The 27,217-nt window shown below is 33.9% G+C and overlaps 2 protein-coding genes and 1 long non-coding RNA gene across 4 annotated transcripts in view; 2 read left to right on the top strand and 1 right to left on the bottom strand.

Moving 5' to 3' along the window:
- Positions 1–14,546: 14,546 nt before the first annotated feature.
- On the top strand, positions 14,547–15,862 carry LOC126833129 (uncharacterized). Its single transcript, XM_050564282.1, has 2 exons — positions 14,547–14,869; positions 14,923–15,862. Exons 1-2 carry the CDS (start codon positions 14,547–14,549, stop codon positions 15,113–15,115), a joined length of 516 nt encoding a protein of 171 aa, XP_050420239.1. The 3' UTR covers positions 15,116–15,862.
- Positions 15,863–18,073: 2,211 nt separating this feature from the next.
- LOC126833116 (uncharacterized) overlaps positions 18,074–27,217 on the bottom strand; it is a 28,825-nt gene continuing 19,681 nt past the window's right edge. The window contains exons 2-3 of one of the 2 annotated variants that reach the window (XR_007684885.1): positions 18,614–18,866; positions 18,074–18,547 (exon numbers count right to left, since the gene is read on the bottom strand). The gene's annotated coding sequence lies outside the window, so the exon portion shown is untranslated. Of the gene's footprint in view, positions 18,548–18,613; positions 18,867–26,344; positions 26,603–26,660; positions 26,782–27,217 lie in introns of those variants that run through there. The other variant, XR_007684884.1, reaches the window with a different exon arrangement.
- Positions 25,396–25,869, top strand: LOC126833119 (uncharacterized). The gene is made up of 3 exons (XR_007684887.1): positions 25,396–25,526; positions 25,596–25,750; positions 25,827–25,869. It is a non-coding gene; the product is annotated as an uncharacterized LOC126833119 (long non-coding RNA).

Genomic DNA, 27,217 nt, shown 5'->3' with positions numbered 1-27,217 from the left:
AAAACAACAAAGAATTGTTCCTAGTAATTGTAAAATCCTTTATAACAGAATATCTAGTACTATTTTCTATAAACTTACAAATAAAAATGAATGGCTGTATATTTCACCTGGGGAAACTATTTTTATAGCCTGTGGAGATCGCCCCGCAGAACGGATACAATTAGAAAATAATGGGATACTAAGTTTAAATTCTTCTTGTAGAGCTTACAGTGACCAAGATGTATTAATACCAGGAAAAGAAATTATTTCTGAAGGATATAATGATTTTATTGCTAATATCACTATGCCTGAACCAACATATTTAAGTTCAAGGTTTAATAACCACTTTTTAAATGCCTTTCACACACAAGCTCGTTCAATTAGTGATCTTTTAACTAACGGGAAGTCAACAAGACAACTCGAAGCAGAAGCCGATATTTTTCATGTACCATTTATACAAAGTATTTATGAATACGTTTTGTTAGGTCTTAGCGTAGCTAACCTAATAATAATTTTAGTAGTATTATATATAAACGATATATTACAGTATAATCGCTTAAGGCGAGCACGAGCCAATAGGACTGGACAAGCCGTGCGTGCAGGAGAGGAAATACCTTTGTAAAATATTAAGTAACAAAATAACAAGTAGAAAGTAGAAATATATAAATATTTAAATATATATAAGAAAAAAAAATCATGGTGAAGGACGACTAATATACGTATGATGTTATATCTGTAGTAATGTAATGAAACCTGTTTTAGCGCAAACATAATGATCATAGTGGCCGATTTCGAGTTTCTGCCGAAAGCTCACAGTGAATATGTCACTGTGTCGGGCTGCCTGTTGTCAACGCACAAAAATAATGACCCAGTGAAGCTATCGGGACATCCGATAGTAGTAACCACAAATTGTGCGCCACGACAGGCTACATCACAGGAACTCAAATCGCTCACCCGCCAGTGCAATAGATTTAAGGAAACAAAACCAGCATTTGGCTCGTTATTAAACGAGTTAAATAAGGGACTGTGTCAAAAAGGGCCCTCGACGATGAATTTATCCTCCATCTCAAAGTATATCCACAAAGGTTCAAGGAAACCCATCGTAGTGTTTTGGAACGGTAACCATGATCACAAAATATTGCAGCAAATTGGATTAAAAAATGTCTATAAATATTTGAATATGACCGCCTGGGATAACAACAATGACGGGCGGTTCAATTTGAAGTTGATAAACATGGTGACCGGAAAAATCTACTACGATGAGTTTTTAGGGGAAGTAAAAAAAAAGGGTAGGGAGCTGAACCTGCGGGAAGCTCACGACTTTACGTGTATAGAAACACACTCCCCCCATATGAACTTTCATGATCCGGTTTTTGACACGATTGCTTCTCGCTGTGTTTTGAACTATATTATTAGAAAGTTAAGGCCAATTAGATTTTATAGATTAGTTAAGGACATGCCTAGTTTAAGAAAAAAGAAAAACAAAAAAAGAAAAAAAAAACATAACTAACATTACGAAATAAGTAGCATAAGTATCACTAACATTTAAATTCTAAAAAAAATATGTTTTAATGTTCTAGGTGAATGGAAAACTTTCCTACCTACATTAGCATTAATACATTAGACATAATGAGTACGAGCAATCCCCGTGTAGTCTTTATGAAAAAAATCATAAATCTTGCTTTAAACAATTACACTAACCATCTTGCACCCAGACACACATTGAATACCATAATAACTGAAGTAAATTCAGAGTTAATTATAAAATTTGATGACCATTATTTGAGAAGCATTGAAAAAGATATTACAAATTTAATGAGGGAACTTTATGGGTCCTTACGACCATACAACATCTCAATGGCACTCGTAAACGCCGCCATAGAGGGGGATAGCTTATTAGATCCAATTTTTGAACATGAAAATACGACAGATAAAGCGAAATATTTTACTAAAGTACTAAAAATAGCATTTGAAAATTGCACTATTTATAGAAGAAGACGATCACTTTGGGATATATTAGTAGAGGCTAATACAGTCAATTTTCCCGATAGTTTTCTTAAACGTACCGAAAAACAATTTAAAACTACATTTAGAGATCGTTTTAGTAAATTACGACCATATAATATTAGTATGGCAATAGTGATAGCTATCCAAGACAAGGATTATTTAGTATCACAAATTACGGGGGTACTACCTAATATGGATTATGCAGTGGACGAAATCATAGACTAAGCTATGCCTAAAAAGTTCTAAGGGGGACAGGACTTGTCTCTCTTCACACCGAACTGGTATGGCCCTGTCTTGATTGAGTCTGACTTTCCTTATTTATTTAAAAAATTGCTCGTACCTCATTTAATGAAGACGAAGGTGTTTGTTCTCCATAGTTCAAGAAAAGACAGGACTTGTCTTTTCTCACACCGAGCTCAAGGACACACACCGGCGTCAAGTAGATTGTGACTAATAATAATTAATAAGATTATAACACAGTCAAAATTATAAAGAGAAAAAGATGCTTTTATCATAGATTCTAAATTAACTAAAGATATTATCTAAGGTAATAAATTGTAATTGTATTTTAAAAATATTATAATGTCAATTTAAAAAAAAATTGTATTGTACTTTGAAAAAGAATATATATATTGTATTGTACTTTGATGAAAAGAAATATTGTAATTGTAATTGAAATAATAAATAAAATATATTGTAATACTAACCTATATACTAACCAGTAATTTTGAATGTTTTAAAAAACCAAACTATATGTAAAACTAACTATTAACCTATAATATTCACTATGTATCCAAATGTATAACCATATAATGTATAACTTTTAAAAAACCATTGTAATTTTAACGATATGTAATGATACACAGGCATGTAATTGAGTATTGTCAAAGATGTTTTATCCATAAATGTACAAAACATCTTTTTCTGGGGAGAGAGATGTAATGGATTACTAAGTCCAGCCAAATTTACGTCATGACCGATTTCTCCTTGAATATTAATATGTGTACGACCGAAAGGAGTTATTCTATACTTTGTATGTAACCAAATGTAAACAACGTCATAAATTGTAAAATCCAAATTATAAATTGTAAAAGCCAATTTATTTATGCAAATCATATACTTTGTACAACTGAAAGATTGTAAAAACGCACAAACAAACACATAAATTGTATCTATCTGACAATGTTCGGCACTTAGCAGAAGACAGCTTGGCCATTCACCAACAACCCGGATTAACGCTTGCACAACTGAGAAAAGGTCACCGAGGCGGGGATCCGAAGGACTCCTTCCACTCGAACCGGATGGACATTTTGCGTAAATACCAGCCGTTTCACCACAGCACCTTCAGAAGTGTTTTGGCTGTGTATTTGATACCTGCAACATAACACCCACGATTACTGTTTTGTACACTGAACTTATACATGTTGAAATTACAAATACTTACTTTATTTTTGTCTTTGAGAGTTTCTTTTCATTTTTAAACCTTCAAAACCATCTTCAACCTTTTGTGTACAAGTACTCAAAGGCCACGAACTTGCGAGAACTTTACAATATTAACTGAAGTAAATTCAAATCTAATTATACAATTTGACGATTATTATTTGAAAAGCATTGAAAAAGATATTACAAAATTAATGCGGGAATTTTATGGGTCCTTACGGCCATACAATATCTCGATGGCGCTTGTAATTACCGCCATAGAAGGGGACAATTTATTAAATTCAATTTTTGCATATAAAAATTCGTCAGATAAGGTAATTATTTTACTAATGTACTACGAATAGCATATGAAAACTGTACTATCTTTAAAAGGAGACGCACACTTTGGGATATATTATTAGAAGCAAATACAATTGATTTTCTAGATAGTTTTCTTAGGCGCACCGAAAATCAATTTAAAACTAAATTTAGAGATCGTTTTAGTAAACTAAGACCATATAATACTAGTATGGCAATAGTAATAGCTATCCAAGACAAGGACTTCTTAGTATCACAAATTACGGGGGTATTACCTGATATAGACTATACGGTTGATGAGACTATAGGCTAGGCTATGCCTAAAAAGTTCTAAGGGAGACAGGACTTGTCTCTCTTCACACCGAACTGGTATGGCTCTAGTCTTGGTCAAGTCTAACCCTCCTTAATGAAACGAATTGCTCGTACATCATTTGAAGACAAAGGTGTTTGTTCCACACGTAGTTCAAGGAAAGACAGGACTTGTCTTTTCTCACACCGAGCTCAAGGATACACACACCAGCGTCAAGTAGATTATGATTAATAATAATTGATAAGATTGTGACACTGTCACAAATTATAAATGGTAAAGTTCCTTTTATTATAGATTCTAAATTAACTGAAGATATTATCTATGGTAATAATTTGTAATTGTACTTGAATTAAAAAAAAATATTGTACTTGTACTTTGAGAAAAAAAAAAAAATTGTATTGTACTTCGATTAAAAAATATATATTGTAATTGTATTTGAAAAAAAATTTTCAAAAAAAAAAATATATTGTAGATGCTATTAAATACTAATCCATACTAACCACTAATTTTAAATGTTTAAAAAAAAAAGAAATTATATCTAATAAATACTAACCATTAACCTATTGTATTCACTATGTATTCAAATGTATAACTATATAATGTATAACCTTATAACTATATAATGTATAACTTTTATAACTATATAACTTTTATAAACCATTGTAATTTCTAATGATATGTCACAATACACAAACATGTAATCAATGTTGTAAAAGATATTTCGTTTATGAAATGCACAAAATATCTTTTTTTTAGGAGGGAAATGTTGCTAAATTAGTCAAGAATTGCACAAATAACCGATTTCTCCTTGAATATTAATAATATTTGATGTACAACCTAAATGGGTTTTTTCTCTACTTTGTACGTAACCAAAAGGTTAACAACATCATACATGTAAATCGTAAAATTCAATTTATTCATACTGTAGTAAGCACACGCTTACTTATTACTTATTATATTATTATATTATTATATATTTACGTACTTATCATGTACGTCACTATGACGTACATCTTTCAGGTCTCATATTACTTCCTTGACTAGCTATTTTGCAATCTGAGTAATTAACAACTTTGTTATTTGTTGTTAATACTAGTTTCTCTTGTTCTAAACCTAGTTTATGTTGTTTGTTACAATTTACTAATTTACATATTACTATTTAAGCTTATCTATTTCTCTGTACAATTGTCAGTCTTCAGCCAGTCAGTTATAACGTATTTTATTCAGTGCTTATTAAACAATTAAACTTATTTTCCAAAAGTGTTTTTATTTATAAAAGTCTACGTTTGTTCTCATATACTTTATGTATGTAAAACCCTTTTCCGGGCTTACTACATAATAATTGGTGTCAAAAGTTCGGACTTCGATTCAACCTGCGTTCTGCGCAAACTGAGACGATCACCACCATCGTTCGAAGCACCGACATCCTGACGAGTCAACACTGTCCCTAACGTTGAACGACCGATCATCGTCTAACGTTAGCAAAGGGTCGCTTGAAGCTCTCACAGCTCCAGCGAACCGCAAAATCCAAGTCATTCTTGGTCAACGCAAAGCATCTTGCAAGTAAGTCGTTGTTAAAACCCAACTCTGTTGGTCGGTGCCAAGTTCACATACACTTATCAGTCACCGCAAAACCCAAAAAAAATATTTTTTGGTCAACGCTCAGATTTTATCTGACCGCTGAGAAACCCGAGTCGTTTATTGTTTTAATACACTCGGTCGACAATAAAACGTCGCATTGTCAATTACCAGTCAAACAAGATCAGGGAAAAATCAACGACAAATCCACAGCACAGCACCGGTTCAACCTCGGCCAAGCGGGTCAAACCAACTGCAGTCTGGGTGCAACAGTAACCGTTGTCCGTCCAACGTGTGTCCAACATCTGCCGGACATCTGTCCATCGTCTACCAATACTTAACCATGAATGTATTTAAAACCATCGTATTATTTACAATTTTTTATGGTGCGCAGGCACAGAAAAATTATACAGTACAGGAACTATCCCAACCTTCGGGTATATTCTTTGAAAATCAAGGCACAGTTAGAGTTATCACTTCTACATGGACGCTAGCAGCTTATTTTAGTACAATTTCATTTCAGCAGGATGCTATTACGCTTAACCATACGGTTCAAAAATCCCAAACTTTGTGTGAGCATGGCAACCTTAACACTCATCTTTCTCAAGATGTTAAAGACGCATGTTGGACCTTTGTTAGTTCTTTAAAGGCTATGGTTAATGATGCCATAGAAAAACGCTCGTTACTATTAGACTCTATCGGTCACCAAACGCGTGATAAAAGATCAGCTCCTTTCGAAATGGTAGGTCAAATAGCACATAATTTATTTGGGGTTTGTGACGAAAATTGTGTACGTAAGTACAATTTCTATATATCTACACTAGAAAACCAAAATATAAATACCTTAAAGCTTGTTAATAAACAAACTAAAATTATTAAATTATTACAAAAAGAACATACATTTCTTAATTCTTCTATTTCTTTTTTGTCAACTTCAATGTCTAATATGAGTAAGGAAATGTCAGAATATTCTTTTGCTAACATTATGGGAGACCATAATACGCACGTTAAATTAATTCTTGGTGCATACATGCACAACACAACTATCTTAGCAGACGTATTAAATTACGCTTCGACAGGACATATTCATCCATATGTATTAAATAAACAAGAATTTATTAACAATCTAAGAGACATTAAGGTTTCTCTTCCATCAGGGACAGACTTACCTGTCAGTATTAGTGATCAAAATTTAGCCGAACTTATACAATTATCAGACTTGAGTATATTTGCTACTAATAACAGTATTGTATTTTTAATTAAACTACCGTTAGTTTATCAAACTCATTTAACATTGTATTCAGTTCTTGCTAAACCTGTTAAAATGTATAATAATAACATATATGTTTATGTTAAACCTGCTTCCCAATATTTAGCTATAAGCAGATCGCATGAATATTATACTAGTTACTCCGAGTTGGACCTATTAAGATGTAAGATATCCACTTCTTTTTTGCTATGTCCAGAAATCCAAACACTACATCCTACAAATTTGAAACCTACTTGTGAGATCACATTATTCCAAAATCCACGATATTTCCCTTCTAATTGTCATATCCAATACTTAAATTTATCTTATTCTATTTTTCACAAATTACATACTAAAAACCAGTGGTTATTTGTTACTCCGTTCGATGTTCTTTACATTACTTGCGATGACATCACTGAACGTATTACAGCCACTATCGAAGGGGTAGGCTATTATCTCTTAATGAGACTTGCACAGCGTACGGTCAAAATGATATCCTCCTTCCTACTCCTATCTCTCATGAACATTATATTGATGTAATTCCTCTTACAAATATTGTACCTCTTACCGACAACTCATTAATTAATTACCCTATTACAGTAATTTCTGATTATATATCTATTCATAATCTTAACGATTTATTAAAACTAAAATCTAATTATATACAGCCAGAGCACGTTCAATCGTACTCTCTTTTTATTACAATTCTTATTATATTATTAATTGGTAACTTAATTTTCTTTCTTATTTTTACTACTGTCAAATCACTCAATAATAAAACACCCACAATCGAAGGAACAGCAGAAGAATTAACTGAACTTCATAATAATACAGATAATTGTAATGATACAACTATTGTTTTAGATCCCAACCCTTCTGTAACAAATGTAGTTAATACAAGTCACTTTGACATACCTCATTCTAGTACTATGTACTCGATATATCCGAGACTTTAATTTTTTTTATGTATTTGTTCTGTTTAATTGGTATTAACTATTGTATATATATATATACTTATGTATAGGTGATGGATGTTATTATAGATTAGTATTGTTTACTATTGTCTATCTTTGTATTATTATTATTGTAATTCTCTGTTTATTTTGTTTAATTTTTTTTTTTGGGGAAAACCCATTGTTTTCAATGTATTTTCCATTTTGTGGTGGGGTTGTAGTAAGCACACGCTTACTTATTACTTATTATATTATTATATTATTATATATTTACGTACTTATCATGTACGTCACTATGACGTACATCTTTCAGGTCTCATATTACTTCCTTGACTAGCTATTTTGCAATCTGAGTAATTAACAACTTTGTTATTTGTTGTTAATACTAGTTTCTCTTGTTCTAAACCTAGTTTATGTTGTTTGTTACAATTTACTAATTTACATATTACTATTTAAGCTTATCTATTTCTCTGTACAATTGTCAGTCTTCAGCCAGTCAGTTATAACGTATTTTATTCAGTGCTTATTAAACAATTAAACATATTTTCCAAAAGTGTTTTTATTTATAAAAGTCTACGTTTGTTCTCATATACTTTATGTATGTAAAACCCCTTTCCGGGCTTACTACAATACCAATACTAAGAAACCGTATACTTTGTACAACTAGAGATTGTGAAAACACGCAAATAAACATATTAAATATTGTATAAATTATGTATCCGACAATGTTCCGCGATTAACAGTGGACATCTTGGCAATTCACCAACGACCCGGACTCGAGGATTAGCGGTTGCACAACTGGAAAAAGGTCATCAATGCGGGGATGCCAAGGACTCCTTCCACTCCACCCGGATGGCCATTTTGCGTAAATACCAGCCGCTTCGCCATAGCAAGTCAGAGTGTTCTGGCTGCGTATTATCCAAGATACCTGAAACAAGACACTCGTTTTTACTGTTTGTGTACTGAATTTATGCTTGTTAAAATACATAGCTTACTTTATCTTTGTTATTGAAAGTATTCTTTTAATTTAAAAACTTCCAAATTCCATATTTAACCTTTGTGTTCTAAGTCTTCAAAGGCCACAGACTTGACAGACTTAACACACCTAATAACCTGACATTTGCGCATGACGCAGCAACGGACGTCGAATTCACGAAATGCATCTTTGACAGTGTCATTAGACGATTTTCATATCCATTGTTATCCATTGACCTTTTTCCGGTCACCAAGGCGGGGATGCCAATGACTCCTTCCATTCCACCCGGATGGCAATTTTGCGTAAATACCAGCCGCTTCGCCACACCAATTCAGAAGTGTTTTGGCTGTGTATTGCTCCACGTACCTGCAACAAAACTCTTATTATACTGTTTGTGCATTAACTTTATGCGTATAAAAATACATACCTTATCAAATCTTTGTCATCGAAAGTATTCTTTTAATTAAAAACACCCATCTACCATCTTCAACCTTTGTGTTTTAAGTCTCCAAAGGCCATAGACTTAACACTGGCGCAGTGGCGGTACGATTGTCAAAGGCGGGACTGATCATTTCCAGCATCACACCGAAGACCAATTGAAGAATTCCAGCGCTTCTTGATCTTCAACGCTCTTTGACGACCAGACGACTCAATATAAACGCTTTATTGTGAATTAATCTATAATATAAGAATATAAGATAAGTTAATTAAGTTGATTGTATGAGTAATAATAAGCAGCTAGGCACTTCTCATGTTAAGGTAGAATTAGATTTATTTGAGGTTACGTTAGAATCTAATGAAATTGATTTAATTAATTTAGACGACAGTAACGGTAGTTCTATTATTATTAATCAGGAATCTGAAACCGACCCGGTAGACCTTTTAAACAGAACATTTAGGGAAACAGATAGGCGACTAACTAGGAGTACACCAGGTGTAGTGCATGTTGAACTACAAACAGTTAGGAAAACAAAATCTAAGGTAAAAGAAATTACACAACAGCTACGGCTAATACACCAGAAATAGAAACTAATCAATCAACGATGGCTTCAACTCCTACTTTAAGTTTAACTGACACGTTACATTTAACTCCCAAATACTCCGGTGAAACGGATACTTATCAATTTTTAAATGCATGTGAGACAACAATTAATTCAGTTAGTGCCGATCAAATACCGCTTTTGTTAAAAATGATTATAAGCACCAAGCTATAAATATATATATATATATATAGCTTGGTATATATATATCCATTTTTTTTTAGCATATCGTAACAGTCCTCACTACTATTCAATCAAGGTATGGCACAACAAACATCTAGCATTTTATTAGATCCTAAGGAGAAAATAAAAAAAATTAAGTCACTAGGCAAGCCTAGTAAACATGCTAGAAGACGAATAAATTATAAAAATAAAATTAAAAATGTCAAACTAGATGAAGAGATAATAAAAAAAATGTACAACATTATAGAAACAATAAAAAAATATATTTAAATTTAGCTGTAATTTTGTTGTTGTATTTGTATGTGGTTGTGTGACTCTTGTCTTTATATTTCTAGTTTGAAAAAACATGGTTTTTTTCCCAGCAATATAGCAGAGGTATATAATAATAATGTTTATTTGCACCCATAGAGGACCATAGAGCGCCATAGAATAATAGTATAGTACACATACTCATACATAAGTTGTATATGTGTATGGTATTATTAAAGCGAAATCGTCCCCGCGTTGAGAATACAATTAATGTGTGAAGAATGAAAGGATAATTAAACCGTTCCTGTGGTGCGGCGTGTCTCGTTCAATGAATCTCGTATTTATAAAATTATTTTAGCTATTGTACGATGGATGTTACAATGTAACGACTCGAGTGAATACGTTTGTGAACATATAATTACGAGGCGAAATTGTTTCGTCTGTCTTTCACTAAAACGTGTAGATAGGGTTTTTCACTATCAAAACTTACTATGTGAGTTAGAGCTGTTAGTTCAAAATGGACAGCGATTCGTATCCATCGTCTGCTAGAACATCGGAACCATCGTCGGTTTCTTTAGCAGATTCATTTAAGTTAATTTTTTTTATTTGAAATAAAATAATATTTCCTATTTTTTTTAAATGGTCGTCAACAGATATTACTTGTGAATCAGATGCAGACGTGTTACCACCACTTCTGCGTCTTAATCAGCCAGCTATTGAAACCATTTGGCTAACTGATTCGGATTAATATGTAAGTTAGTTTAATTTTTTTTAAAATTATTTGTCAAATTAATATTTTACTGTTTCTTAGGGTCTATAAGAGGTATTTACTGTAATGGATTACTGAATCCAGCCAAGTTTACGACATAACCGATTTCTCCTTGAATATTAATAATGTACACGACCTAAATGAGTTATTCTATACTTTGTATGTAACCAAAAGGTAAACAACGTCATAAATTGTAAAATCCAATTATAAATTGTAAAAACCAATTTATTTATGCAACTATAAGAAATCATATACTTTGAACAACTAAAGATTGTAAAAACACACAAACAAACACATTAAATATTGTATAAATCATCTATCCGACAATGTTCCGCAATTAACAGTGGACAGCTTAGCCATTCACCAACAACCCGGACTCGAGAATTGGCAATTGCACAACTGGGAAAAGGTCACCGAGGCGGGGATCCGAAGGACTCCTTCCACTAGAACCGGATGGGCATTTTGCGTAAATACCAGCCGTTTCACCAGAGCAAGCTAGAAGTGTTCTGGCTGTGTATTATGATACACCTGCAACAAACACTCATTTTCATTGTCTGTGTATTAAATTCACGCTTATTGTAATACATATAATACCTATTTTTTGATTGAAAGTATTAACTTCATTTACAAATCTTCCAACTTCCTTCTTCAACCTTTTGTGTGCTAAGTCTCCAAAGGCCACAGACTTGCGGGAACTTCACACTGGCGCAGCGCGGTACGATTGTCAAAGGCGGGACTGATTGCAGCATCACACCGAAGACCAATTGAAAGAGTTCCAGCCTTCTTGATCTTCAACGCTCTTTGACACGACCAGACGACTCAAAAATGAACGCTCTATTGTGAGTAATCTATAATATAAGAACATAAAATAAGTTAATTAAGTTGATTGTATGAGTAATAATAAGCAGTTAGACACTTCTCATGTTAAGAAAGAATTAGATTTATCTGAGGTTACGTTAGAATCTAATGAAATTGATTTAATTAATTTAGACGACAGTAACGGTAGTTCTATTATTATTAATCAGGAATCTGAAACCGACCCGATATACCTTTTAAACAGAACATTTAGGGAAACAGATAGGCGATTAACTAGGAGTACACTAGGTGTAGTGCATGTTGAACTACAAACGGTTAGGAAAACAAAATCTAGGACAAAACAAATTAACACAACAGCTACGGCTAATACACCAGAAATAGAAACTAATCAAGCAACGATGTCTTTAACTCCCACTTTAAGTTTAACTGACGCGTTACATTTAACTCCTAAATACTCCGGTGAAACGGATATTTATCAATTTTTAAATGCATGTGAGGCAATAATTAATTCAGTTAGTGCCGATCAAATACCGCTCTTGTTAAAAATGGTTATAAGCACCAAGCTTACGGGCCGTGCATTTAATTGTACTAAATATAAAACTTTAGCATCATGGGAGGAGTTGAAGAAATCATTGCTTGGCGCGTTTGAAACACCTTTTGCAGCGGCTAACTTACAAATTCAATTAAATATAATAAGAATGAACAAAAATGAAACAGTTAATAGTTATAATGAACGGGTAGATGAAGTTTATCAAAAATTATGTAACGCTTTAGCCGCAGGGAAATCAAAGGAAGACGCGAAAATTATAAATGAAAACGTAAAAACACAGGCTCTGGTTAGTTATATTAATGGGTTAAATGAACAACTTAAATTTGAAGTTAAAACTAAAAATCCTCTTACACTTGATAGTGCTATGCAAACCGCAGTCCTAGCCGAAAAGGACTTGATCACTTACAGAGGGGTACAGGATATGTTTAAATCACAAAACGCAGGGAATAATTTTAATACGGGTCCAAATAACAACGGGAATAGGGGTTTTCAGTCACCAAGGAATAATGGCAATAATAATAATCGGGGTAACAATTTTAATGGTAATCGTCCTAATGTAGATAATAGACGTTGTAGGATTTGCAATCAAATAGGTCATATATCCTATAATTGTAGACTAAACACTAACAATGGCAATAATAATAATAGACCTCCACCTCAGCAAAATAGGCAAATTATCAATCGGGGAATTTTAATTCGAATAATGCGGGTCCCATTGTCTGTAATTATTGTGGCAAAATCGGTCACGGGGAGTCTGTTTGGCATGAATAGTGCATTGTGGGCGGACTAGTTGCACAGATGGTACTATAAAAACCTGTTTCATCGTTAAAACGTTTAGTATATTAATTTTACCCATTGTGGCCTCACGAACTGCATATAAATAAGCTCAAATATGGATCTCGGTATCAGTCAATTTCCAAACTTGCAATTGACACAATTGTACTCGTCGCGCAACAAAAATTACAACGATCATGGACTTGCAAGAGACCGAAGTGTTCACCCAGGAACATCCGCCGACTCCACCGACAACGCCGGTGAAACCGAAAAAACAAACAACTCTCAAACGGCGATCCAATACAAAAATGGGGTTTTCTTCAACACTGGAACAACAGAAAAAAAAAAACAAACCAATCAAGTAATAGAACTAGTGGACTCCGAGGACGAATCGAATCAGAAAACATGGAAAGAAATGCAATCTACAACTCTGCTGAACTTACCGTTGAAAACCATCGTAGACCTGGCAGACTTTCAGCATTTTTCGGGCTTCATGGAAGTACTATTGACGGACGACGTACTAATACAAACGTTAACGCTAATGCCAACAATTTCGGTGGTCGTGATGATGGCTATTTTGGTGAACAAGAACCCGATGCCGAACTTGTCCAGAGCCGAAGTATTATCAACACTGCTAAACTTCCAGCTCTGGAAAAGTCCGACATTAAGAGTCAGCCTTGCGCAATTAGTGTGCCCGTATTGCCGAATGGTCCATATCTGATTTCGATAAATTTTATAACGCACCAGGTGTATTTCCTTATTTTAATGCTTATGCTCGTCAACACGATCAAGTGTATTACGACGTTAATTTTTCAGTGAAAATAGCCAATGATTTATTAGAATTACAATGAGTACGAGCAATCCCCGTGTAGTCTTTATGAAAAGAGTCGTAAATCTTGCTTTAAATAATTGCACCAACCATCTTGCACCCAGACACACATTAAATACCATAATAACTGAAGTAAATTCAGAGTTAATTATAAAATTTGATGACCATTATTTGAGAAGCATTGAAAAAGATATTACAAATTTAATGAGGGAACTTTATGGGTCCTTACGACCATACAACATCTCAATGGCACTCGTAAACGCCGCCATAGAGGGGGATAGCTTATTAGATCCAATTTTTGAACATGAAAATACGACAGATAAAGCGAAATATTTTACTAAAGTACTAAAAATAGCATTTGAAAATTGCACTATTTATAGAAGAAGACGATTCGTATCTAATACTGCTGGGTCAGATTTATTGGAAAACAGAGGATTGCTTAGAGAATACGCCGTTAAGTTGTATAACGAATATATGGGAAGAAATTCCGCTTACCTCTCGGACATATGTGTCCATGAGGGACGCGAAGAATTTATTAAATTATATGATGAACTTAACATGGGACTCCAACAATGCGATCAATCAACGCGTGAACAATTCCGACTCGTCTCAGAACACGGCGACCACGTCCACATCGTCCACGCGTGTACTTACTCAAACGCAGCTTGTCGCTGTTCCTGGCTCCGTCGCAGCAGCATCTGGAGAACACGTAGAAGAGTTCGATATCGACGACGAATTTTCGTCGCTGAATTCGAAATTGACGACTGGGAAAATATCCTTAGATATTTCTCTACAAAAGGACACACAATCCAAGACTGCAAAGGCTCATGTCCTTATGGAGGACTATGTTTACGAACTCAAGATGTACAAGTAAGTTGTGAATATCATTTTACGTATTATCGACTAATGCCTATGAATTATAGGAAGGAGGATATACGCAATCTAGACAAGTCTCAATGGTACACCCGTGTCCACGTCAAAGCGGTGGGGACAGTGAAACGAGATCATCCGACCAAGAAGAAACTGGACGGACTGGTTGGCGATCTCATGGCCGATTTAAAAACCAAATCAAATCTGCGAATGGAGAAGACGTTCACTTATGGCCAAAAACATTAGACGATTTATTACTAACATATCCGTGCTGCCCGCCAGACGCCTTTTTTAACATTAAAGAATTTTACGATAATCCCAAATTAAATTACTTAGACGAATCGTCTAAAAAAGTTCGAGTCGCCTTGCGCAATTGGTGTGCCCGTATTGCCGAATGGTCCATATCTGATTTCGATAAATTTTATAACGCACCAGGTGTATTTCCTTATTTTAATGCTTATGCTCGTCAACACGATCAAGTGTATTACGACGTTAATTTTTCAGTGAAAATAGCCAATGATTTATTAGAATTACAATGAGTACGAGCAATCCCCGTGTAGTCTTTATGAAAAGAGTCGTAAATCTTGCTTTAAATAATTGCACCAACCATCTTGCACCCAGACACACATTAAATACCATAATAACTGAAGTAAATTCAGAGTTAATTATAAAATTTGATGACCATTATTTGAGAAGCATTGAAAAAGATATTACAAATTTAATGAGGGAACTTTATGGGTCCTTACGACCATACAACATCTCAATGGCACTCGTAAACGCCGCCATAGAGGGGGATAGCTTATTAGATCCAATTTTTGAACATGAAAATACGACAGATAAAGCGAAATATTTTACTAAAGTACTAAAAATAGCATTTGAAAATTGCACTATTTATAGAAGAAGACGATTCGTATCTAATACTGCTGGGTCAGATTTATTGGAAAACAGAGGATTGCTTAGAGAATACGCCGTTAAGTTGTATAACGAATATATGGGAAGAAATTCCGCTTACCTCTCGGACATATGTGTCCATGAGGGACGCGAAGAATTTATTAAATTATATGATGAACTTAACATGGGACTCCAACAATGCGATCAATCAACGCGTGAACAATTCCGACTCGTCTCAGAACACGGCGACCACGTCCACATCGTCCACGCGTGTACTTACTCAAACGCAGCTTGTCGCTGTTCCTGGCTCCGTCGCAGCAGCATCTGGAGAACACGTAGAAGAGTTCGATATCGACGACGAATTTTCGTCGCTGAATTCGAAATTGACGACTGGGAAAATATCCTTAGATATTTCTCTACAAAAGGACACACAATCCAAGACTGCAAAGGCTCATGTCCTTATGGAGGACTATGTTTACGAACTCAAGATGTACAAGTAAGTTGTGAATATCATTTTACGTATTATCGACTAATGCCTATGAATTATAGGAAGGAGGATATACGCAATCTAGACAAGTCTCAATGGTACACCCGTGTCCACGTCAAAGCGGTGGGGACAGTGAAACGAGATCATCCGACCAAGAAGAAACTGGACGGACTGGTTGGCGATCTCATGGCCGATTTAAAAACCAAATCAAATCTGCGAATGGAGAAGACGTTCACTTATGGCCAAAAACATTAGACGATTTATTACTAACATATCCGTGCTGCCCGCCAGACGCCTTTTTTAACATTAAAGAATTTTACGATAATCCCAAATTAAATTACTTAGACGAATCGTCTAAAAAAGTTCGAGTCGCCTTGCGCAATTGGTGTGCCCGTATTGCCGAATGGTCCATATCTGATTTCGATAAATTTTATAACGCACCAGGTGTATTTCCTTATTTTAATGCTTATGCTCGTCAACACGATCAAGTGTATTACGACGTTAATTTTTCAGTGAAAATAGCCAATGATTTATTAGAATTACAATGAGTACGAGCAATCCCCGTGTAGTCTTTATGAAAAGAGTCGTAAATCTTGCTTTAAATAATTGCACCAACCATCTTGCACCCAGACACACATTAAATACCATAATAACTGAAGTAAATTCAGAGTTAATTATAAAATTTGATGACCATTATTTGAGAAGCATTGAAAAAGATATTACAAATTTAATGAGGGAACTTTATGGGTCCTTACGACCATACAACATCTCAATGGCACTCGTAAACGCCGCCATAGAGGGGGATAGCTTATTAGATCCAATTTTTGAACATGAAAATACGACAGATAAAGCGAAATATTTTACTAAAGTACTAAAAATAGCATTTGAAAATTGCACTATTTATAGAAGAAGACGATCACTTTGGGATATATTAGTAGAGGCTAATACAGTCAATTTTCCCGATAGTTTTCTTAAACGTACCGAAAAACAATTTAAAACTACATTTAGAGATCGTTTTAGTAAATTACGACCATATAATATTAGTATGGCAATAGTGATAGCTATCCAAGACAAGGATTATTTAGTATCACAAATTACGGGGGTACTACCTAATATGGATTATGCAGTGGACGAAATCATAGACTAAGCTATGCCTAAAAAGTTCTAAGGGGGACAGGACTTGTCTCTCTTCACACCGAACTGGTATGGCCCTGTCTTGATTGAGTCTGACTTTCCTTATTTATTTAAAAAATTGCTCGTACCTCATTTAATGAAGACGAAGGTGTTTGTTCTCCATAGTTCAAGAAAAGACAGGACTTGTCTTTTCTCACACCGAGCTCAAGGACACACACCGGCGTCAAGTAGATTGTGACTAATAATAATTAATAAGATTATAACACAGTCAAAATTATAAAGAGAAAAAGATGCTTTTATCATAGATTCTAAATTAACTAAAGATATTATCTAAGGTAATAAATTGTAATTGTATTTTAAAAATATTATAATGTCAATTTAAAAAAAAATTGTATTGTACTTTGAAAAAGAATATATATATTGTATTGTACTTTGATGAAAAGAAATATTGTAATTGTAATTGGAAAAAAAAATAATAAATAAAATAATATATATATTGTAGTACTAACCTATACTAACCCCTAATTTTGAATGTTTAAAAAAAAAAAAAAAAACTATATGTAATACTAACTATTAACCTATAATATTCACTATGTATTCAAATGTATAACTATATAATGTATAACTTTTAAAAAAAAAAGATACACAAGCACGTAATTGAGTATTGTCAAAGATATTTTGTTTATAAATGTACAAAATATCTTCTTTTGGGGAGGAAAATGTAATGGATTACTAAGTCCAGCCAAATTTACGTCATGACCGATTTCTCCTTGAATATTAATATGTGTACGACCGAAAGGAGTTATTCTATACTTTGTATGTAACCAAAATGTAAACAACGTCATAAATTGTAAAATCCAATTATAAATTGTAAAAGCCAATTTATTTATGCAAAACATATACTTTGTACAACTGAAAGATTGTAAAAACGCACAAACAAACACATAAATTGTATAAATTATCTATCCGACAATGTTCCGCAATTAACAGTAGACAGCTTGGCCATTCACCAACAACCCGGATTAACGATTGCACAACTGAGAAAAGGTCACCGAGGCGGGGATCCGAAGGACTCCTTCCACTAGAACCGGATGGGCATTTTGCGTAAATACCAGCCGTTTCACCAGAGCAAGCTAGAAGTGTTCTGGCTGTGTATTATGATACACCTGCAACAAACACTCATTTTCATTGTCTGTGTATTAAATTCACGCTTATTGTAATACATATAATACCTATTTTTTGATTGAAAGTATTAACTTCATTTACAAATCTTCCAACTTCCTTCTTCAACCTTTTGTGTGCTAAGTCTCCAAAGGCCACAGACTTGCGGGAACTTCACACTGGCGCAGCGCGGTACGATTGTCAAAGGCGGGACTGATTGCAGCATCACACCGAAGACCAATTGAAGAGTTCCAGCCTTCTTGATCTTCAACGCTCTTTGACACGACCAGACGACTCAAAAATGAACGCTCTATTGTGAGTAATCTATAATATAAGAACATAAAATAAGTTAAACTGATATCGTACTATTTTATCATACTATAGAGCTTGATGATGATAAACTAAAAGCTATATTTCCGTCGTTTGTGCCAATGGCACATAATGGCACCAAGTATATACACCCCATCGGTTATTTACAGGATGGTAATACACGTATTGTGTTATGCAAGTGGAGGAATGAGCATGCAGGTGGTACATATTATGTTAGGAGAAGACTGGATTATGTAGCAATAAATGATATTTTGAAAATATTTCTACGTCCATCTATTGAACAATTCGATATGAATGCTGCAGTAAACGGAAACGGTGAAGTTATGTCTTTATTGGCATCACATCCTTATTGTAAACGTTTCATAAGTGGTGGCCATAAAAATCTAGACATGTATCTCTTTGAACGGATAGAGGTTACCATTTTTTCTAGACCAGTATTGGGTGTTGTCAATTGTATACATCATTCCACCGCCAATAGAGATGAACGGGTACGAGTGAAGAGTAGACTAGATAAAATCCTCCTCGCTGGCTCTGAAAGATCAGCATATAAATTACAAGATCCTAACTGGTTTAGCTTTATATATTAGTCAACTTGACACATAAATCACATTCATACATCAACAAAAAATCTATAATTTTTTTAAATATATAATTAAGTTAATATTTTATTTTAGTGGCATCACATCCTTACTTTGTGGTGGCCATAAAAATCTAGACATGTATCACTTTGCACGGAGAGAGGATAGTAAACGTATCAATAACAACTAAAATTTATTTGAAACCACTATTTTTCCTCGAATGCGCCTGCATATCCATTAAATCAATTTGAAGTCATAATAGACTAATATGTAAACTAGTTGAAATCATTTTTTTTTCTATCACCTTAATTTTTATTACATTATTTTACAGCTCATCATGATTTGCATTAATGACAGAAAATTTATAAAACAAACGATTTTATAACATGTTGTGCTTAATATGTTCTCTGGATCCCGGACCACTTAAAACATACTGAGAAAATTGAACTGATTAGAGAATATTTTAAGGAGTTGAAGATAGAAGATGAACAAATTGATTATTGGTAATATAAAAAAATTTAAAACATCTTCTATTTTTAAACCATATATTAAAATACTATAGGTATAGAAAAGACTTATTGATTCAGAAAGACGATGAAGAAGAAGAAGAAAAATTAAGCTGGGAAGAGATAGATGAATGGGTGGATACTATAATTAAAAAATATGATTTATTAATAATTAATTCTAAAAAAATACCACTTCTTTTTTTTAATTCAAATTTAAATTCATTAAAAAAATACTTTTTAGAAGACAGTAGAAATAATTGTATAGAGGAGGAGTGGTAATGTTTATATATATTTTTTTTAATTGAGGATCAGCGTTTTCCTCATTTGTTGTAACAGATAATTCCTCATCAAAAATTCTATTCATTTTTTTGTCATTAACTAGCATATTAAGTGGTTCTATAATCGGTTTAAATGTTTCGTTAAATGTATATTCAGAATCTAAAACACCGCGCTTTAACTCCATAATTTTCCGCTTAATATTATTTTTTGATTCTACCAAATTGTTAAGTAATATTTTGTTTTCTGACATTTTAGCAAACTAAAAAATATTTCAGTTTACACCAAGCTTATATAGACATCAAAACCACGTCTGTACCGACCATCATTAACATTTCTAGTTTTATCTATAACAAGAAACTTATAACATACTTGATTTTACAGATTTTATTTTTCTTAACATATGCTATGAGCATAGTGCCATACAATTTACACAGAATTCTTAGAAAGCATCAAATTATTTTGGTCATTTTTCCTTTAACATTTTGGTTTGGTAATAGTGTGGCATTTAACATGTCGCCAGGAAATAAGGTAGAATTGTGTTGGTACAATGTAACATCAGGATTAGCTTGTCAAAAAAATCAAATGCAGTCAGACGAAGCTAAATTTGATGTAAAAACAATCAGAAATACATTTAAATGTGATAAAATAAGAGGTATGAAATTAATTAATAAAAGGGATAAATTGATAAAGGCTGCACAATTGGATAAATCAACATTAATATCAGAAAATTGCAAAGATGGTAATTGCGAGCAAACACGGACATATAGAACAGAAGTTCCGATTTATCCTTGCAAAACAGTGAAAATTTCGAAAATGAATAATGAAACTATATACATTGGAATTAAAGACATTAATAGACAAATTAGTTTTGAAACAGAGGAATATTATGTTCCTATGAGATCAGAGACTCAATGGGAGGACATAACATGTGGTTATTCATTATGTACAAACAACATTAATCGTTTGAATGATGAGGAATGTAAAGAAAATGGCTTTGATGATCTTGGTAATGATAATGGTGAGTGGAGAGATGGTCAATCTTATAAGACACCTTTCAGACATATATACTTTAAGAGTAACAGTCAATCAAAGGCATTAAAAAATTATAATATTCCATATAGATTTTATTGTACATCTAAGGAGCATGATTGTTATAATCCAGCATATTATCCGTATTGGATGGTGAAGCGTGAACGAATGCACTTGGACACATATATTGGATCTGAGAAGGATTGGTTTTTTATTTTAGTAAAATTAAAGGAAATTTTAGAGACAATAGATTTAGAAATTATTCATACAAATGATTATAGATTAATAACAGTAGTAGGAAAGGATGAGAGAATACAATATCCAGGAGAAATATATGATTTCATGTTTAATTATTAGGATTCACCATTACATTCGTATCTTTTATTAGGATTTGAACATATATGGGTTATATGCAAAATATGTGTACACATTAGAGGAAAAGGAGCAGGCTCAACAATTTTTCAAAGTAGGATTTTCAGATGGTGTTCCAGTTAATGGGATTACTAATTCAGTTAAGCAATATAATAATGAAATAGTAGATATAAATTGTAGTTTTGAAGAAATGAATAAATTAGCCCAGAAATATTTTCATTACATTAAGTTGACAGATAATATAGGTTATCAAGCTCAAATAAATAATGTGGTTACAATTAAGAAAAAATGTAACAGTAATGAAATAATGGACATAATATCAAAGGATCTCAAATATTTGAGAGATGACGGAGATAATGATTGTACCATAATAAATCCATCAATAAATATTTTTAAACATGAGCTAACTTATGGTAAAATGGCGGTGGAGGTGGAGATGATTGAACGAATTAATAGGCAGGAATTAATAATAGAGAAAGGAAAAATTTTAATTAAGAAATGTCAGGGTAATAATTTTGAAGTGGGGGGTTATACTTTAGAACTAGTAAGGGAAGATGAAGGTGAAGCAGTTTTATTTTTCGAATGCGAACACAATGGATTTTCGTGTGGAATTGTAACAGTCTTACCTGGAAAGCAACATCAAACATTGCAAATAACATCAAAGGCAGTGTCAGGTATGTACCTTAAGCAAGTTAAACCGTATATTGGTAATAGTACATATTTCAAATTCGATTGTGAAAATACTGGAAGACTTACATCTTTTGATGATATTGGTGAACATTTAAGAGGAGGCGTAATTGAGCATGATTATGAGAATGTATGGGATGCTCTCAAGCATGTAGGTGCTGAAATAGCAATAAGTTTAATGTATGCATTATTTTCCATTTAGATAAATCGCAAGAACGGTTTTCTATACAAAAACATTTAAAACCAACCATAACCATGTTAGAAAACATTTTTAAAAATAAACCGGATTAATTAGCAGCAGCACTCAATGAAATATATGACAGCCTTTTTGAAGGAAAGGCAAACTTAAATAGTAGCTTCATTAAGTCTTATATAAATTTCAACGTAGGACATAACATTATCGTCACATGGTGTGATGAGTTCGACAGGATATTATTGGACCTATTGGGGGTAGAAAACAAGATCATCTCAATGAAGGGTTATGACGTGTACAACAACGGTATTTTCTATATTTTATTATCAGAACTTCGCTCCAAACAGGACATTTGCAGCTTTTGCATCGGGCTTTCCCGAAGCAAGGGAGGCAAATAAATCTGGTGGAGGCGCATGGAATTCTTTGTGATACACCTGTAATGGATTACTGGAATTAGCCAAGTTTTACGACATAACCGATTTCTCCTTGAATATTAATAATATTCAATGTACAACCTAAATGGGTTTTTTCTCTACTTTGTACGTAGCCAAAAGGTAAACAACGTCATAAATTATAAATTGTAATATCCAATTTATTCATACAACTATAAGAAATCATATACTTTGTACGTAGCCAAAAGGTAAACAACACGTCATAAATTATAAATTGTAAAATCCAATTTATTCATACAACTATAAGAAATCATATATTTTGTACAACTAGAGATTGTGAAAACACGCAAATAAACACATTAAATATCGTATAAATCATCTATCCGACAATGTTCCGCAATTAACAGTGGACAGCTTAGCCATTCACCAACAACCCGGACTCGAGGATTAACGATTGCACAACTGAGAAAAGGTCACCGAGGCGGAGATTCGAAGGACTCCTACCAACCGACCCGGATGGCCATTTTGCGTAAATACCAGCCGTTTCACCAGAGCGAGGCAGAAGTGTTCTGGCTGCGTATTATCAATGATATACTTGAAACAAAAACACTCATTTTTACTGTCTGTGTATTAAATTAATGCTTATTGTAATACATATCATACCTTATTTTTGATTGAAAGTATTCATTTCATTTAAAAATCTTCCAACTTCCTTCTTGAACTTTTGTGTACTAAGTCTCCAAAGGCCACAGACTTGACAGACTTAACACACCTCATAACCTGACATTTGCGCATGACGCAGCAACGGACGTCGAATTCACGAAATGCATCTTTGACAGTGTCATTAGACGATTTTCATATCCATTGTTCATCGAAAAACTAAAAATCATCTTATAAATCCAATATTTTTTCTTCTCTTCTCGACTATTTTTTTTTCTTTTCAGATTATTTACAATCTTTTATGGTGCGCAGGCACAGAAAAATTATACAGTACAGGAACTATCCCAACCTTCGGGTATATTCTTTGAAAATCGAGGCACAGTTAGAGTTATCACTTCTACATGGACGCTAGCAGCTTATTTTAGTACAATTTCATTTCAGCAGGATGCTATTACGCTTTACCATACGGTTCAAAAATCTCAAACTTTGTGTGAGCATGGCAACCTTAACACTCATCTTTTTCAAGATGTTAAAGACGCATGTTGGACCTTTGTTAATTCTTTAAAGGCTATGGTTAACGATGCCATAGAAAAACGCTCGTTGCTATTAGACTCAGAGAGCGGGTGATGCAGGCCCAAGCGGCGGCGGCGGGGCAGCGGTAAACCATACAAGTGAAAGTTTTGAAGGTTACAAAAATTTGGCACGGTATTCCCGCAAAAAAAATCAACAACACTATACTCAGTAAATATCATAATATTATTCAACGCCGCCGTTATTATCGCCTCGAACGTTTTACCAATACTAACACGACTTTCGCATTCACTTTTAACCATCTGCCTGTCAGGTGTACTTGCACGGCACGACATACAGTAGCACTCACGAGTGTTTAGCATACCGTCTGTCAAGGCACCAGGTGGTTTTTTCGCCACCATGGCTTGTCCGAAATGCGAAAATTATCCAAACTGCTTTACGCGTTACGGGTAACCCAAAGTAACCCTCGCTCTCCTGACCGGTTGATTTTTACTGTTAAGCCAATAGTTCCGAGGATCAACTTTTTTTTTTTTATTCTTTACCCCCCAAAAACACCTGGGTGTGTTGTTCTGTATTTGCTAATAAGGACTAATTTCAAAATTGGTAGGAGAGAATTTTTCTCTGAAATCATCGGGGGCCCCGATTCAGAGATCAGTTTTTAGTTTCAGTATAGTAACAGCAATAATGGACGCATCCCAGAAGCGACGTGCTGTGCAGTACTTGGCCGATGGTAAGTTGCAATTTTTTTTTTTTTTCAATGTTTTCAATTTTAATTTCGATGAAAATTTTTTTCAATTTTTTTCCCTTTAGGTTACAAAGGCCTTTATGCTGGTATTCGAATTGAATTAGAAATGATGGGAACAAACTTTCTTATATTCGGGCAGTCGCCGCCGGGGGGTAAGTCATTTTTTTTTATCTATTTTCTTATAATTAATATTTTTCTTCTACGCTATACAGAGGAGTTACCGGCGTTGGTTACCGCAGACTGGGGTACCGTAGACTTTTTTTTTCAATGTTTTCAATTTTAATTTCGATTAAAATTTTTTCCAATTTTTTTTTTTCCTTTAGGATACAAAGGTCTTGCAATGGGGTGACAATAGAGCTAGAAATGCTTGGGACGAGTTTTCTCGTCGTTGGCCAGTCGCCGCCGGGGGTAGTCATTTTTTTTTTTATCTATTTTCTTATAATTAATATTTTTCTTCTACGCTATACAGAGGAGCTACCGGCGTTAGTTACTGTGGATTGGGAGGTCCACTCTACTCAGGCGACCCAAGACGGCCCAAGTGTACAGCCGCCGTCGTCACCATCGGCTTAACATCCTCCTCCTCCCAGCCGATGCCCATTTTTTCAGAGATCGGTTTTTAGTTCAATGTACACAATCATGAACGACACCCAGAAGCAGCGTGCGGTGCAATACCTAGCCGACGGTAAGTTGCAATTTTTTCAATGTTTTCAATTTTTTTATTCTTTACCCCCCAAAAACACTTGTGTTTTAGTTTCAGTTCAGTATCCGGAATCATGAACGATTCACAAAAACAACGAGCGGTTCAATACCTCGCCGACGGATACAAAGGCTTAGGATCGGGCATTACAATCGAGATGGAGATGTTGGGGACGAGTTTCCTCGTCGTTGGCCAGTCGCCGCCGGGGGGTAAGTCAATTTTTTTTTTTTTTTTTATCTATTTTCTTATAAACAGTAATTAATATTTTTATTCTACGCTATACAGAGGAGCTACCGGCGTTAGTGACCGTGGACTGGGAGGTCCACTCTACTCAGGCGACGCAAGACGGGCCTGAGCAGTCAACTAGCGATCCGCCGCCGTCGTCCCCCAGCCGATGTCCATAACCATTTTTTTTTTTAAATAATCATATTATTATTTTTTTTTAATAATCATATTATTGTTATTAGTATTGTTATTAGTATTATAACATCGTATTGCTCTAATCATTTTTTATATTTTCTTTATTCACCTTTTCTTAATTGCTCTAATCATTTTTTTATATTTTCTTTAGGGTTGTGTGTATACAAGTGTACGCATTTCAGTATGTTTTATAATGATATTTTTTATCAATCAAACGGATAAAGGTAACCAACACTTTTTTGTAAAAGGTATATATACTATATTTTACGGGTTGCGTGTATACAAGTGTACGCATTTGAGTATGTTTCATAATGCTATTATATCAATCAAACGGTCAAAAGGATAAAGGTAACCAACACTTTTTTTTTTTTGTAAATTCCATTTATTGTGATACAGGTAAACAATTTTTTTTTTTTACAGTAAACTTTTGCAAATGGTTTTAGAAAATTAACAGGCGAGTCATATAATAGATATTCTAAAAAAAAAATATTTCATCAATCGAATAAAAAAACAAACACACCAATACACATCCGTCCAATGGTCTGGCATATTGTTTTAAATTTTTTTTTCAAATACCGTGTTCCATTTCTACGTCGCCTACTGCGTCGGCCACCGCGACCAGTTGAGTTGTTGCAGCTGCCCTGTAAACACGTTATTTTTAGTTTAATATATATTTTCAACATTCTTAATTTTACATACTTATCAATTTGTTCAATAAGTTAGCTCACATCAGTCAAATGATCCCTTATTTCCTTTTTCTCTTGCAATCACGGGCTATTACATGTAATTATTGTGGAAAAACAGGTCACGGGGAGGATATCTGTTATAAGAAACAAAACGATGAAAAACGGGGAACATTAGGTGGTAATAGGACCGAAAATTTTCAAGCCGAATACTGTTAGAAGCAAATATAATCAATTTTCCGGTAGTTTTCTCAAACGCACAGAAAAACAATTTAAGGCTACTTTTAAAGAACGCTTTAGCAAATTAAGACCATATAACACTTGTATGGCGATAGTGATAGCTATCCAGGATAAACATTGACACGGTTGCTTCTCGTTGTATTTTAGCATATATTATTAACAAACTAAGGCCGATTAAATTTTACCATATAATTAAGGATATGCCGAGATTAAGAAAAAAAAATAGTAAGAGAAAAAACAAAAAAAAAACTGTAGAATAGTAACTAACATAGTAGTAAGTAATCGTTATAAGTATCACTAACATCAAAAATAATATTATCATATATTTTTTTT

Source organism: Adelges cooleyi, unplaced genomic scaffold (assembly GCF_023614345.1).
Source record: "Adelges cooleyi isolate 19-005CV unplaced genomic scaffold, UGA_ACOO_1.1 ACOO_flye_CR_arks_rails_tigmint_CR_PRNA_19, whole genome shotgun sequence".
In the NCBI taxonomy this organism is placed as follows: Eukaryota; Metazoa; Arthropoda; class Insecta; order Hemiptera; family Adelgidae; genus Adelges; species Adelges cooleyi.
The sequence above is the reverse complement of the archived record's forward strand: the minus strand, read 5'-3'. Positions and strand labels throughout refer to the sequence as shown.